Source organism: Panthera uncia (assembly GCF_023721935.1).
Source record: "Panthera uncia isolate 11264 chromosome C1 unlocalized genomic scaffold, Puncia_PCG_1.0 HiC_scaffold_3, whole genome shotgun sequence".
Taxonomy (NCBI): domain Eukaryota; kingdom Metazoa; phylum Chordata; class Mammalia; order Carnivora; family Felidae; genus Panthera; species Panthera uncia.
The window spans coordinates 111326577-111340608 of record NW_026057584.1 but is presented as its reverse complement, the minus strand read 5'-3'; the positions used below and the strand labels follow the sequence as shown (position 1 = coordinate 111340608).

General features: G+C 48.5%; 1 protein-coding gene across 1 annotated transcript; it reads left to right on the top strand.

The window, feature by feature from the left end:
* Positions 1-7026: 7026 nt before the first annotated feature.
* Positions 7027-9408, top strand: AMER3 (APC membrane recruitment protein 3). The gene has a single exon (XM_049614476.1). The coding sequence runs from the start codon at positions 7027-7029 to the stop codon at positions 9406-9408; it is 2382 nt and encodes a 793-aa protein (XP_049470433.1).
* Positions 9409-14032: the final 4624 nt, after the last annotated feature.

Here is a 14032-nt window from a genome sequence, read left to right as displayed (position 1 = left end):
GGGAGACAGACACACAGAGACAGAGACCGGGAGAAATACTAACAAAGCGAGACCGAGCGGGGCCCAGGCGGTGGCGGCACAAGGAGGCTGCAGTTCTCCGGGAGCATCCCCCACCCAGGCCCAGAGCCCTTCATCTCGCCCACTGCTTCGCTGGGGGCGCCTGCCTCTCTGGCGAGCTGGCTCCCGGCCCGGCTCCGCCCCCGCCCCAGTGCTCTCCGGCAGCTTAACCCTCGCCTGCCCGCCTCCTGCCGCAGCCGCCTAGCCCCTCCAGCCGCTGCGGGCGGGCTCTGGCCCTCCTCCTCCCCCACTTGGCGGGGACGCGCGGCGCCGGGAGCTGACCGTGGTGCTGAGCTCCGTGAGCGGCTCGGGAGTGGCTCCCGGCCCTGCCAAGGACGCTTACTGCGACACTCCCGGCCGGCCACCAGCGGTAAGTCGCTAACGGCCCTCCGATGTAGACTTGGAGGAAAGATTTGGGGGGAATTTTTGTGCGTTATTTCGCGCAGTGGACGGGCTGAGTGGAGGAACCAGGGTCTGCACCCTCTCAACCCTGCGGTGTCCTGCGTGGCTGATGAGGAATCTGGAGTCTGAGGGAGAAGACCCTTTTAGGTCTGGCTACGGGAGGGGAGAGACCCACTGCGCGCGGATGCAGGGGCTGGGAAAGAATAGATTAGATTCAAGACCGATTTTCTTTCAGTTGAGCAGCCCAGGAACACCTAGAGACTCCCTTTAGAGGAGGTGGGCCAGAACCTTCGCTCCCTAAAGGGCCCTTTGTCTCCCTGACGTGGGGGTTGGGTGAATTGGTGATGTTTTCACTGCGGATTCTATTTCTGCTTCATTCCCCAACCCACACCCACCCCATAACACGAGGCTTTCTCTCCCCACAATAGCCTTCACTCCATCCATCCTGAAGGTTTTGGCTTAGACAGGTACCTTCTACAGAGATAAACTATGGCCCCATATATAGTCTCTCACCCTGGCCCCAATGTCCTGGATGTCCCTGGGCAAGGCTCCCCTCTGAGGCTTTTTCTTTCTAATCACTATTCACCTCTTTGTATGTCTAGGCTTCTGGTTTTACTGGGTGTTGGGGGCGGGGCCGGAGAAGGCATGGCAATGCCAAAACTATTAGTCAAAATGTTTATATCTCCAACCACTTCTGTTACATATGTGTACCTGAGCGATTTTTATTTTCATCCATGAAACACTCAATCACTTTCATGTTAAAAAAAAAAAAAGAAAGAAGAGCACAGAATTACCTTCCCAAAGGAAAAAAAAATTGTAGGCAGTTGAGCTAAAGTTATTTATCATGTAGAAAAGCAGCCATTAGAATTACTTCATTTGCTCAGTTTGTAATAAATCCATATGCAAGTGCATACTTTGTGTAAGGTGCTGAGAGGAAAGGTTTACATACATGAGCAGTCTCTGTCACTACTTTCAGCTAGACCCTGCTCTGGCTCCTAATCTGTCTTTTTTTAATATTTATTTTTTTAATGTTTATTTATTACTGAGAGACAGAAAGAGACAGAGCATGAGCATGGGAGGGGCAGAGAGAGGAGACACAGAATCCGAAGCAGGCTCTAGGCTCTGAGCTGTCAGCACAGAGCCCAAAACGGGGCTCGGGCCCACAAACTGAGAGATCATAACCTGAGCCAAAGTTGGATGCCTAACCAACTGAGCCACCCAGGCACCCCTAAAAACTGAATATTAGCCATGTTACTCACCCTTGATGGCTGGATCTCATGGTGCATAGGATAAAAGCATGGTGCATATGCTCTCCATGGTGCATAGGATAAAAGCCAAGACCCTCCCTGTGATCTCAGGCAGAGTACAGTCTGCCCTGCCCATTTCCCACCTTCATCCGGCTGCTCTGGCCACCTGGGCCTGCTTTCAGAGTTTTAAACATTCTTCCTCCTTTGCTCCTCAAGGCCTTTCTGCAGGATGTTCCCTCTGCCTGAAATATGCTTCCCACGTCTTTTGCCTGGTTGTCTTCAGCTGTCTTTTAGATCTTGGTTAAAATAGCACATCCGTGGAGAAACAGGAACCCTCTTGCACTGTTGGTGGGAATGCAAATTGGTGCAGCCGCTCTGGAAAGCAGTGTGGAGGTTCCTCAGAAAATTAAAAATAGACCTACCCTATGACCCAGCAATAGCACTGCTAGGAATTTATCCAAGGGATACAGGAGTACTGATGCATAGGGGCACCTGTACCCCAATGTTTATAGCGGCACTCTCAACAATAGCCAAATTATGGAAAGAGCCTAAATGTCCATCAACTGATGAATGGATAAAGAAATTGTGGTTTATATACACAATGGAATACTACGTGGCAATGAGAAAAAATGAAATATGGCCTTTTGTAGCAACATGGATGGAACTGGAGAGTGTGATGCTAAGTGAAATAAGCCATACAGAGAAAGACAGATACCATATGGTTTCACTCTTATGTGGATCCTGAGAAACATAACAGAAACCCATGGGGGAGGGGAAGGAAAAAAAAAAAAAAAGAGGTTAGAGTGGGAGAGAGCCAAAGCATAAGAGACTGTTAAAAACTGAGAACAAATTGAGGGTTGATGGGGGGTGGGAGGGAGAGCAGGGTGGGAGGGAGGGCAGGGTGGGTGATGGGTATTGAGGAGGGCACCTTTTGGGATGAGCACTGGGTGTTGTATGGAAACCAATTTGACAGTAAATTTCATATATTAAAAAATAAAATAAAATAAAATAAAATAAAATAAAATAAATGAACAATAAAAAAAATAAAAAATAAAAAAAAAATAAAGATATCTCTTTACGAAAAAAAAAATAAAAAAAAATAAAATAAAATAGCACATCCGTGAGTCAGAGTTGATTAAATAAAGTACATGGTATGGTTCTTGTTCTCGTGGAATTTGCAAGTTCATTTTAGAGATGAAGAACTCGGTCCAGGGTCTTGGTGTCACTGAGAACTGTCTTAAAGAATGATGTACATAAATTATGGAATTAAAAACTAGACTCAGTGTTCCATTTAGGAAACTTAGATGTAAATATATAGCTAAGATGTCTCAAAAACATAAATACTTCATTTAAGTAAGTAGTAGCTCACAGTTGACCACCATTGGAGTCCTGAATCTTAAAGAAGTTTTCAACCTCACTGGGGAGTTGCAAGACCAAGCAAGCACCAGAATGAGCAGCCAGTGATCCCTGAGTGTTATAGACAAGAAGGCACCAAACCAGGAAAGGGACAGGCCTACTTTTTCCTTTGGGGAGGGATGTGGCACGTGGTAGAGGATTCTTTCTCAGGTTTCATGCTGGGATCCACTTAGGGGGTCTTTAGCCAGAGAGTTACAGAGCAGAGTGTACATTTTTGCAGCTGGGAACCTGGACATATTTGGCCTCTGCCCTTAGGCAATGACAGTGCCAGCATCTAGCTTTCCAGATAAATTCCATTCTGTCCCTGAGAACTGTCATGGAAGGAGACTGCTCAGCTTGTCTCCAGTTGGACAGTGAGGCCTCTGACCCCTCAGGGTGTTCCCACCCATGTCACATATGGGCTTCACATTTCCAGAGAGTCAGGCTCTGATAAATTATTTTAATGTGGAATGTGACCAGATTGAACATACACTGGATTTCACATGATTGCTCCAGTGTTTTGCAAGTCTCTCATTCATTATTCTGGACATTACCCCTTATTGTCCCATCAATGTGCCAAAGTATTAAATGAACTCAAGAAATAGGTTTGGCAACATCAGTGACACTAAGTCACACAAGCATCTTTAGCAGTGACTGCTATTCTGAGAGGCTATTTTACAAGTTCAGAATGTGGTGAAATTTCTGGTTCTTCATGAGTTTAAATCAGTTCACTGAATTGAGAAATAAGAAATCAGCAGTTTTATTGATAGAGATCGATATCAAATGAACCACCTTAGTTCTTGTAGTTGCAAATTCTGCACACAGTGAAGTAATCTTTGTCATGCTTACTTGAAATTATTTCCAAAAGTGTGTTAATAAAAATATTTTTCTAACATAGAATAGAGATCTCATAATAAAATATCTCCAAGATTTCTTGTCATAGAAAGTATATGACCTTCAATTATAATTTTTCTGAATTTGTGTAAGCTGCACTTTTGTTTTTAATCTCCATTTTCATTGTGCTTTCAAAATAATTCATAAGAGCACATTTAGTATTTGATTTTTAAGTTTCCCATGAAGAAGAGTTTGGGTTTTTGGTTCACAGAATGTCTGTCGTGATTAAGAGCACATGACCAGAATCAGACAGGCTTGGTTTCAAATCTTAGTTCTGTCACTTACCACATGTCTGACCTGGGCCAATTGACTGACTTTTTTCGACCTTATTCTCTCTCCTTTGTAAAATGGAAGTTATGTCTCTTATATGGTTATAGGTGAAGAACTCACCTGGTTAGGTAGATGCAACCATGACTCAAATCTGCATTCTCCAACTCCAGAGTCCAAATATTAACCACTATGCTGTGTAAAGAAAATTCATCAGAGCTAAGGAAGGACTTGTCTCAGCCACAGAGGACTGTGGTGAGTGATAATGGGATTTGCAGGTATAGGGTAGGAAAGGCTTGGGCGCATGACACCTCATAGGAGGCAGAAAGGTAACTTGAAGCACTGTCCCACTGTCCAGGATGCTGTCACCAAGAGCTGAGCTGCTGCCAGAGCCAAGTCCAGGTTCTGTGGTTTTCCCTGGCATAGCACTTTCTCCTATCTTCCAGCCAAAAGTCCCAAGTGTCCCCCTGTAGGGGAGGAAGTGCTGCCCATGAGTGGGAGTAGGGTTGAGGCCAATCAGCTTGTCCCTGTGAGCCCCTGCAGTGGCAGCTTTGTCACCACTTCTCATCTTCAGCTTTAATGTTGTCACCTGGGCTGTGAGGCAGCCCCTCTGTTCACCTCCAGGTCTTCATGTCTAAGCATTTGAGAGACTCCGAAGCTGACCCTGGTCAGCTCATAACTGTCAAGCAGCTTTCTGAAGGTAGCTGTAAAGCTTCCTGGGAAGTGGGTCTGAAAGGCAAGCAGGCTGACAGAGCCACTTGCCTTCACACCTGTGGTGTGCGTCCCTCACAGGCTGTGCACCAGGGGCGGGGGTGGGGAGTGAATTCAGATGCTCCCTATGGAGAAGTCCTTATGAAAAGCCAAAGAGGGGCACCTGGGGGGCTCAGTTGGTTAAGCTGCTGACTTTGGCTCAGGTCATGATCTCACAGTTCGTGGGTTCAACACCCATGTCACATGCCATGTGATGACAACTCAGAGTCTGGAGTCTGCTCAGATTCTGTGTCTCCCTCTCTCTCTGCCCCTCTCCTGCTCTCTCTCTCTTTCTCTCTCTGTCTCAAAAATAAACATTTAACAAAGTTGTTTTAAGAAGAAAAAAAAAAGAAAGTCAAAGAAACCATCCCCAAACTCTCTCTTCTAGTCTTTCCCTCACCAGACTGACAGGACTGACCCACAGGTCACTCACCACTCCCAGCTGCTGGGACAGACTGAGCTGTGAGCTGGGTACCCGTGAAGACACAGCAAGGGAGAGTCTGGGGAAGTTTGCAGGTGCCCTTGGGCATCACCTTCTTTTGGTCTGGTCTTGGGGGTCTCCAAGCTCACCCCAAAGGCCACATGTTTAAAACTAGAGCCTTGCTTCCCTTTTTCAAACCAGCTCTTAGCACAGGCCCCTTCCTCACCTTCACTCCACTCCCACTTCCTTACTGTTTCCCACTTTTCTTTGTCTGGATCAGTATTTACTGTTTCCTCATTGTTGATGACTTTTCTTTCTTTATTCAGCTGCCAAATCCTAGCATTTCTGCCTTTGAAAGGTCATTATAACTTTACCTCTCTTTTTCATGACTTTGACTGCAGTTTCCATCTGGATCTTATCTCCACATACTCAGACCACTTTAGTTGCCCTTTGTGAATCTTCTCTGCTCAAAGCTTCTCTCCTAATTTATTCTGTCCTCCACTTAGATATCAGATAAATGGTCTTAGACCACCAAATTCATTATGCCACTTTTTACACCCACCCACTCACTCAGAAGACTTTTATAGCTCTTCATTGATCTCAGAGTAAGGCCATACTCCCTAGCAATGCAAAAATGGTCAAGTTAAAACTCCTATGTGGCTTCCCCCTCCCATACCAGGACAGACATCAATAGTCAACCACAACACCCTTTCCCATTGAACTCAGACTGGGCATTCATCTGGATGGAACTCTAGATGGCATTCCAGGCATCAATGCCTCTCAGTTAAGATGTGCATAGAAGGTGATACCTGGATACTCTCCAGCCCATCATGTGTTGTGTCTATCTAAACTGTCTGATCCTGGCCTCATGCCTGCCTCCTCTCTTTTGCCTTCTACCATGATGCTGTCTCTCTTCTCAGTGCTCAAGCTCAACATGCACCATTAGATACTCAGCTGTGCCTTGCTGATGGTCTTTGTGTAGACCAAGTCTTACCTCCTAAGACAGATGCAATAGCTGTGAAGGGCAGTGTATGTGTCTCCCCTTCCAACTGATGAGCTACTCCATCCAGCCCAGGATACAGGCTTGGGTTTCCCTTTGAGTTTTGTCTCTTAGATGAAGGCAGGAACTTATTTGTTGAATCCTTTCCTCCACCACTTGAAAGAGCGATGATACTTCCCCCGTGAGGATGGGTGCTATTTGTAGAGTGCCTGGGCATAGAAATGGGAATCTGACTTGGCCAGGTAAACTCTGAGATGATGCTTGGTTGAGTTGAGAGATCACAGACACAATAGAATCAGACCCCAGTCTGTCCTCATTTAGGCTCCTACTATGTGACTTTAGGCATGTGACTTAACTTCTCTGGGATCAGTTGTCTATGGAGCAATGAGCAGCCCTGGGGCAGTGAGTCTGGGTGGGGCCATCCCATCTCCCTCTCTCTTACCTCTGAAAGGATCCAAGTTTAGATGTCAGAGTTCAGCTCCAAAGCAACTATGTAAATAGGGACAGGCAGAGGTCTTCTAGAACCATAGGCCTCCATCTTGGATACTAAGTGCCTCCTGTTTTCCTTCACAGCAGCCTGGGGCACTGACAGCATGGAGCTGAAGAGAGGAAAGACCTTCATCAAATCCAGCCTGCAGATTTCCCATGAGAAACCCCCAGACCCAGCAGCCACTGCTCCAGTCAGGGAGGATGCAGGTCCCTGGTCAGACTCACCAGGAGGGCAACAGCGGCCCTACAGTGAGAGAGCCCCACAGGTTAGTCCCAACGCTCAAGGATATGACAGATGCCCCAACAAGGGAGCGAAACCAGAACCCGAGGTGGGGGCTACAGCCTTCTGTGGGGCCACCTTCAAACTGGTACGAAAGAGCAAGACTCATGACAGTGTACCTGGGGCTGGCAGGGTGAGTGCCACCACAGGGCACCTGGTGGGCAGCGCGAGTTTCCCAGGACCCTCTAGCAGCCAGCGCATGATTGACTACCGCCACTTTGTGCCCCAGATGCCCTTTGTGCCAGCTGTGGCCAAGAGCATACCAAGGAAGAGGATCTCCCTGAAACGACCTAAGAAGTGCTTTCGGAACCTATTCCACATTCGCAGAAACAAGACTGAGAACTTGGCCTCACTGGCAACCAAGAGGGAGAGCCTGTCCTCACCTGGAGGCCCATCAGAGGCTGGAGGGCAGACAGACACAGGCTTCTTTCCCTTTGGTGAAGGACTGGGGCCAGACGGCCTAAGTCAAGACCTATCTGACAGCGAGCTCCTGCCCGACTCTTCCTTTGACCTCTGTAGGGCCCTGTGTGAGGATGTGGCCTCACTCAAGAGCTTTGACTCTCTCACAGGCTGTGGGGAGATCTTTGCAGATGAAAGTTCCGTGCCATCCCTGGAACTGAACGAGGGCCTGGAGAGCCCAACTCAGTTATCACAGGCCCTTGAAAACAAAGTTCTTAGGGGCCCCTTCCAGGGCAGCATGGAACAGCTGGCATCACCCGCCCAAAATGAGATGTCTGACTTTGCCAAGTTCTGGGACAGTGTGAATCGCTCTGTGAGACAGCAGCATAGCACCCTACTGGGCCCATGGCTGGGGAGTCCCCAGGGGACAGATACAGACCGACCCAGGCTGGATACAGCTGGGCTTGCTGAGCTCCCCCTGTGTCCTTGCAGGGACCCCCACAGTGGCTCCAAAGCCAGCTCCATAGACACAGGTACCCCCAAGAGTGAACAGCCAGAATCTGTGTCCACAAGTGATGAAGGCTACTATGACTCTTTCTCACCTGGCCTCGAGGAGGATAAGAAGGAGGCTTCGAGCCCAGGCACACCTGCAGCTGCCTTCCCCCGGGATAGCTACAGTGGAGATGCCCTCTATGAGCTCTTCTATGACCCCAGCGAGGGCCCTGTTGGCCCAAGCCTGGATGATGACCTGTGTGTGTCTGAGAGTCTGTCAGGGCCAGCACTAGGAGCACCACTGTCTATGTGCAGCTTCCATGTGGGGGCAGAGGAGAACTTGGCCCCAACACCAGGTCCAGACCTGCTCAGCCAGAGCTTTTTGCAAAGCTCCTGGAAGGGCAAAGAGTGTCTGCTAAAGCTCTGTGACACTGAGCTTGCCATCACCATGGGCATTATCAATTGGCTTCGCCGTAGCCCTGAGCTCCGCACCCCGCCTGCCTCAGCCCCTGGGGATACTGCAACCTCACCCAAGGGACAGACAGAGAAACTGGAAGCTGGCTCTGAGCAAAAGAGCCCAGGTCCAGTGAAGCTGGAGGGCAGGGGGCTTGGGGCTTCAGATGCAGGTAGGACCATTGTGGGCTCAGTACCCAGCAGGCGGGAGCTGTGGGCACATTCGCTTACCAAGGGCCTACTTGCTGGAGAGAGCAAGGTCCTAGCAGGGCCTGAGCGGGTAACTAGCTCTCTGTCCAGGGACACATCTCTGGAGTGTGTGCAGGTCTCTGGGGAAGGAGGGACACAAGGCTGCTATGAAGGCTTGTTCTCCCCTGTGGGGTCTGCAACCTCTGCAACAACAGACACTTGCAGCAAAAACAAAGTCCCAAACCTTTGGCCTAGCTCCCAGGAGCCCAGACCACCTGGGAATCTGGAGTATTTCCGAGGTTCTTGGAGGCCTGGTCCTGGGGAAAGCACCCTCGATGTAGAGCCCACCCTGACAGGCTGTGCGGCCCAGGTTGCAGCCCTGCAGATCAAACCAGACTGCCAGCCCCCTACTAAACAGCCCCCAAGGCAGGACATGAGCAGTGGGCTCTGCAGGCAACCTCAAACCAGGGGCCCTGAAATTCTGCTGCAGAAACAGCCTAACAGCTTCCCTAGCGTGGCAGTTTCATGTGGCCTGCCCTCCCTGGGTAGTCCACTACACAGCTCACAGGACCAGAGGTGCCCAGGCCATGTTCTTGACCTCAGCCAGCTCAGGGTGGAGCACACCAGGATGGATGCCCAGTCTCGTGCCTCTGTGGAGGACCAGCCCCTGTAGCTCAACTCAAGGGCTGTGGAGCAGGGGCACACAGGGGCCAGCTGGACTTATAACCCCTCTTGGCCCTGCTACCCAGCTGAGACCCCGGGGCAAATTGCCAGGAATCCTGGACTTCACTTCCAAAAACCAGCACGAGTGAACCCCTTCTGCAAGTGTCCCAGAAAGCTTCCTGGACCATAAGGGCCTCCCCTGAAACCAGCTGGAAGTAGGGGCCCTAAGCCAGCCATGTTTGAGCCTCACGTGTAGCACGGACCCCCAGTCACCAGGAACTGCATCTTTGTGGCCACATTCAAGAGGACTTAAGACCCAACTTTCCATCTTTGTCCCTGATGTAAGGACTATTGGGGGGTAGGAGGTGGCAGGACACAAGCAAGTGGAGCAGAGCATTTTAATATGGAGGCATCTATGCCTGAACCCACCAGCTCAGCCAGGCCAGATACTAGGTAGCCTAAGGCCAAGGACAGCTGAAAAGCTGCCATTGCTCTCAAAGTGTGCCTCACTGATTTCCCCACAGAGAAATGAAGACTCAAAACCTAGTTGGCTGTGAAGTGGCCACACCTGGCTTCTCCTTATACAGCATGTCATAGAGAAGAACTCAGGCTTGAAACTGATGGGAAGATAACAGAACATCCTGTAAATGGGAGGTAGAGGGAGCCAAGAAATCTGCATAGGGGGTTGAGAATAATAATAAATGTGTGATCCAAGGCTTAGGGGTGGGATGCAGAGAATGGGATACAGGCAGGATAGGGGGCCACGGATGAGCTCAGGAATGCCCACTGGCCCCACACAAGCCTGATCTCTACCTCCAGGACAAGCAGCCACAATGTGCTGGGGCCCTGAAGGACTTCTCATGGGAGTAAGAAGCAGGACAGGTCTCATCTCAGTAAGAGCCTTGAATCAACAGACACCATGTGTTACTGTGCAACCTTGCCAGGGCTAGCCAAACCCTGAAGATCCTGTGGGTGTTGGTGAGTTCTCAATTACAAATCAGCCCGACAATTTCCCTAAACTTTCACTCTCTAAATGAAGCCAAGGGTGGCAAAATATTCTTAGGGAAGAAGTTGATTGATTCTTCACAACTCTGCCATTCTCATCCCTCCACACTGTCAGCATCCTTGCCTCCCCCTTCAGGAAAACTTACCTTGGAATGAAGCTGCAACTCTCATCTTCCCAAAAGCCACAACAACATGCACAACACCAACTGTCCAGAATCTTGGAGTGAAAGGTGGCCCACATCTTCAGGAAGAGCAGGTGTCAGGATATTAGGTACAGCAACAGACCACACATCAAGGTTCTCTGTGATAAGATCCTACCTCACCTGACATGCTGCAGTGAGATGTAAAGGATGGCCACCACAGATATGAACCTGTTTCTAGAGGAAAGGTCATCAGAAAGGGATAGGTTAAGTGGGGATAGGGGAGAAATGCCAACCATAGGGATGCAGTCTGATAGCTGATCACAGGCTGGGGCCTCTCCTGATTGAGGCTTCATTTCAGGATAGAAAATGCTCTGCCCTCATTAACAACTGCTTACTGGAGCCTACTGTGTGCTCCTATAGGCTGCTGACCAGGCCTATCCAGACCCTGGACACTGAGGAAAGACAGGGCCAGTCTTCCTGGGAAATCACACATGATGCTTCCTCTCAGGACCTCCACAAATGATTAGTGTTATTGAACTGTGCTGGGAACAGGTTACATGTGGAATAGTTTATCTCATCCCTGCATCAACCTGGATATAATTGTTGTCATCATTTTTCAGATATGGAGACCAAGGCACAGAGTGCTGATGTGACTTGCCCATGGATGCACACAGCTAGTGTGAGGGGTTGATGGGGTTTGAATCCCACACTTTGACTCCTAAGGCCCAGCTCTTCACGAGGCTCTAGAACTTCTCTTGCCGAGCTCCTGCAGCAAACACCTCTTTCAAAGCCTTCACTCCTCCCTTCTTTCAGGGCACAGATGTCTGAGCACTGTCTGGGTGCCAGCCACATGTCCCCCTGTAAGCAGGCTGAGTATCTCATTCAGTCATGGCCCTTATCACTTTGTACTGCACCTGAGCAGAGCAAGTGCTCAGTGCATATTTACTTGTTCAAATAATGAATTATCAAAAGGTTGCTCGTGGTTTTCTGATTTTTTAATTAAATGTGAGTCTTGTGTCTGGAGAGTAGCAGAGTTAAGGTTTTACCTTGGCAGAAGCTCTGATGGAATATTTCCTTGATGTGATGTGGTGACTGGTGGTGATGGAGGCAAATCCAGCCAGCTCCAAGAGCGCTGGGAGAGGCAGGAACTGAGGAGGTTCAGGCACAGTCAGGAGGGGCCTAGGGTCAGGATGACAGGACAAAAGTAGACCCAGTACCCAGAGGTTATGGTGAGGGTAGTCTACAGTGACACACAGCAGGGCAGGACAGACAAGGAACAGGTCCTGCCTCCTGAGAGAAACCCCCAACCCAGTGGCTCTCACTCTGGGAAGCATCTTAAGCAATCCTGACACCCTAGAAATTCTCATTCTCAGCAATGTTGGGGAAAGTCCCAGCAGTGGCCTGTTAGGCACCTTGCTGGGAGAATGGATGAGGCGCTTCCCTTTCTCTTGTGTCCAGAGGGTCTGAGGAAGCCAAAGACCATCTCTCTCCACATCCCACCCCTTAGGCTGCCCTCCCCTGCAAGAAGGGTCCAGGCAGTGCCCCTGTCAGGGTTCTGCAGGCCTCAAGGATGTTCTCCACGTGATCCATGGAGAGCATAGGATCGAACTGCAGGGCCAGCTCCTGGGTTGAGTGCCTAGCCCAGTGTTGGTAGTCGCAGAGGCCTATGAGGCATTTTCAGAATTCCGGTCATTTTTTACTCTCTCATTCACATGGCTATAGAGGTTATAGGAGCTTGTTTCTCCCATATAAAGTAAAATCCTGAGAAGTACGTCTAATTGTTGCAGCCCATAAATATTCCACAGAGTCTGACTCACCTAGGGTCATACAGTGGCAAGTAGAGAGCTGGGGTTCACCCTGGGGCCTGTGAACTATGCCTTTAAAACATCCAGTCTTCCAGGGTTGCATGGGGAAATGGGAGGTGCTTGGAGGAGGCCAGGCAGCCTCCAAGCCTGCCCTAAATGTGGTGGTGGCCTGGACCTACAGCAGAGTAACCTGGAGTACACCAGGGGGCAGGGCAGAGAACAGGGGGGAGGTGATGAAAACAGGTAAAGACCAGCACATGCTAAGGAAGAGCCTGTGAACTACATCAGGGGATACTTCTTACCTTTCCTGGTTTCTTATTTTATTTTACTTTTTATGGAATGGGGATAAATAAGCAGGATACAGAACTCAAAAGACACAGAAGAGAAGACAATAAAAAGTAAGTCTCTTTCCTTCTTTTATCCTTCTGTTGTTTTGATTACAAAATTTATTCCCATTTACTACAAACAATCCAAACAAAGCAAAGTGCTGAGCCTCCACTTCCTGGAGCTTCTTGAACACTGGGTATGTCCTCAGACCCTTTTTATGCCCATGAAATAAACACACATGAATGTTAATCTTTTTTACTGCACAGTGCATCACAGACATCTTCTTAGCAGGTGCCAGCAGCAGGCAGTTTCTCCACTCTCTTGAACAATTCCACAGCAATCTCCTATAGGTAACAATTAATTTAGATATTCTCCTGTTGATGGCTATTCAAGTTATTTTGATTTTTGCTGTTAAAAAACAATGCTTTGGTCACTTCTTTATTCTCCTAAGTCTTCTGTATTATAGTCCTCTTAAAAACTATAAAAATGAAACTTAACAATGAAAAGATACATTTAAAAAGTGAACAATACATCCTGTTTCCTGTACTCACCCCCTGTCCAGCTGTCCTGAGGCCTTGATGTTAATGCTCTGGGCTCCATGGTGATACACACATATCACACACACCCATATTTAGGAAGGGAAAGGTGTTTTTTTGTTATTACATGTAAGGTGTTGAAAACTGCCATCCCCATCCTTACAACAAGAAAAAGCTGGACAAATTGAAAGTCAATGACTATTCATGACCTGTCAGAGAACAGAGCAAACAACTTCCTTGAAATATGGAGAAACAGGTGCATCCAGAGAAATATAGCAACCAAGACCTGGAGCAGAAGCTACGAAATGACAAAAACTGTTAGGAAGAGATAAAAAGTAATTTTGACAAATTGTTGCAGGCTGAGTAAGAAGCTGGAAGGCTGGACAGTAAAAAGGGGCTATGCTTTCATAGCCTTTTCCTCTAGGAACATTTTCAGGGTGAGGACAAAGAAAGATCTTCTCATAGGCCTGGCAGAGGGAGAGGAAAAGTAGCTACTATGAAACCCTCCAGGCCATTCTCCCTAATAGGTCTACCTCACATGGGAAGGACTTCTCCAGAGGGCGATTCTGAAACTTTTCCAAGCTGAAGGAAAAGAACTCCACCCCACTCCAGTCCTCTCCAACCTTCCTTTCCCATGTGTGAATAAATAAGTAAATAAGTAAAGTATGTGACAGTCAATTGGAAGAGGGACTTCAAGAAAACAGATTGGAAACAGTAGGAGAGAGACTAAATCTTCTTAAGGTCTAACGCCACCCCCAAAGCACAAGCCCACAAAGGACTGAGACATACTTAGAAGCTTAGGTGTAAAGGAACATCCC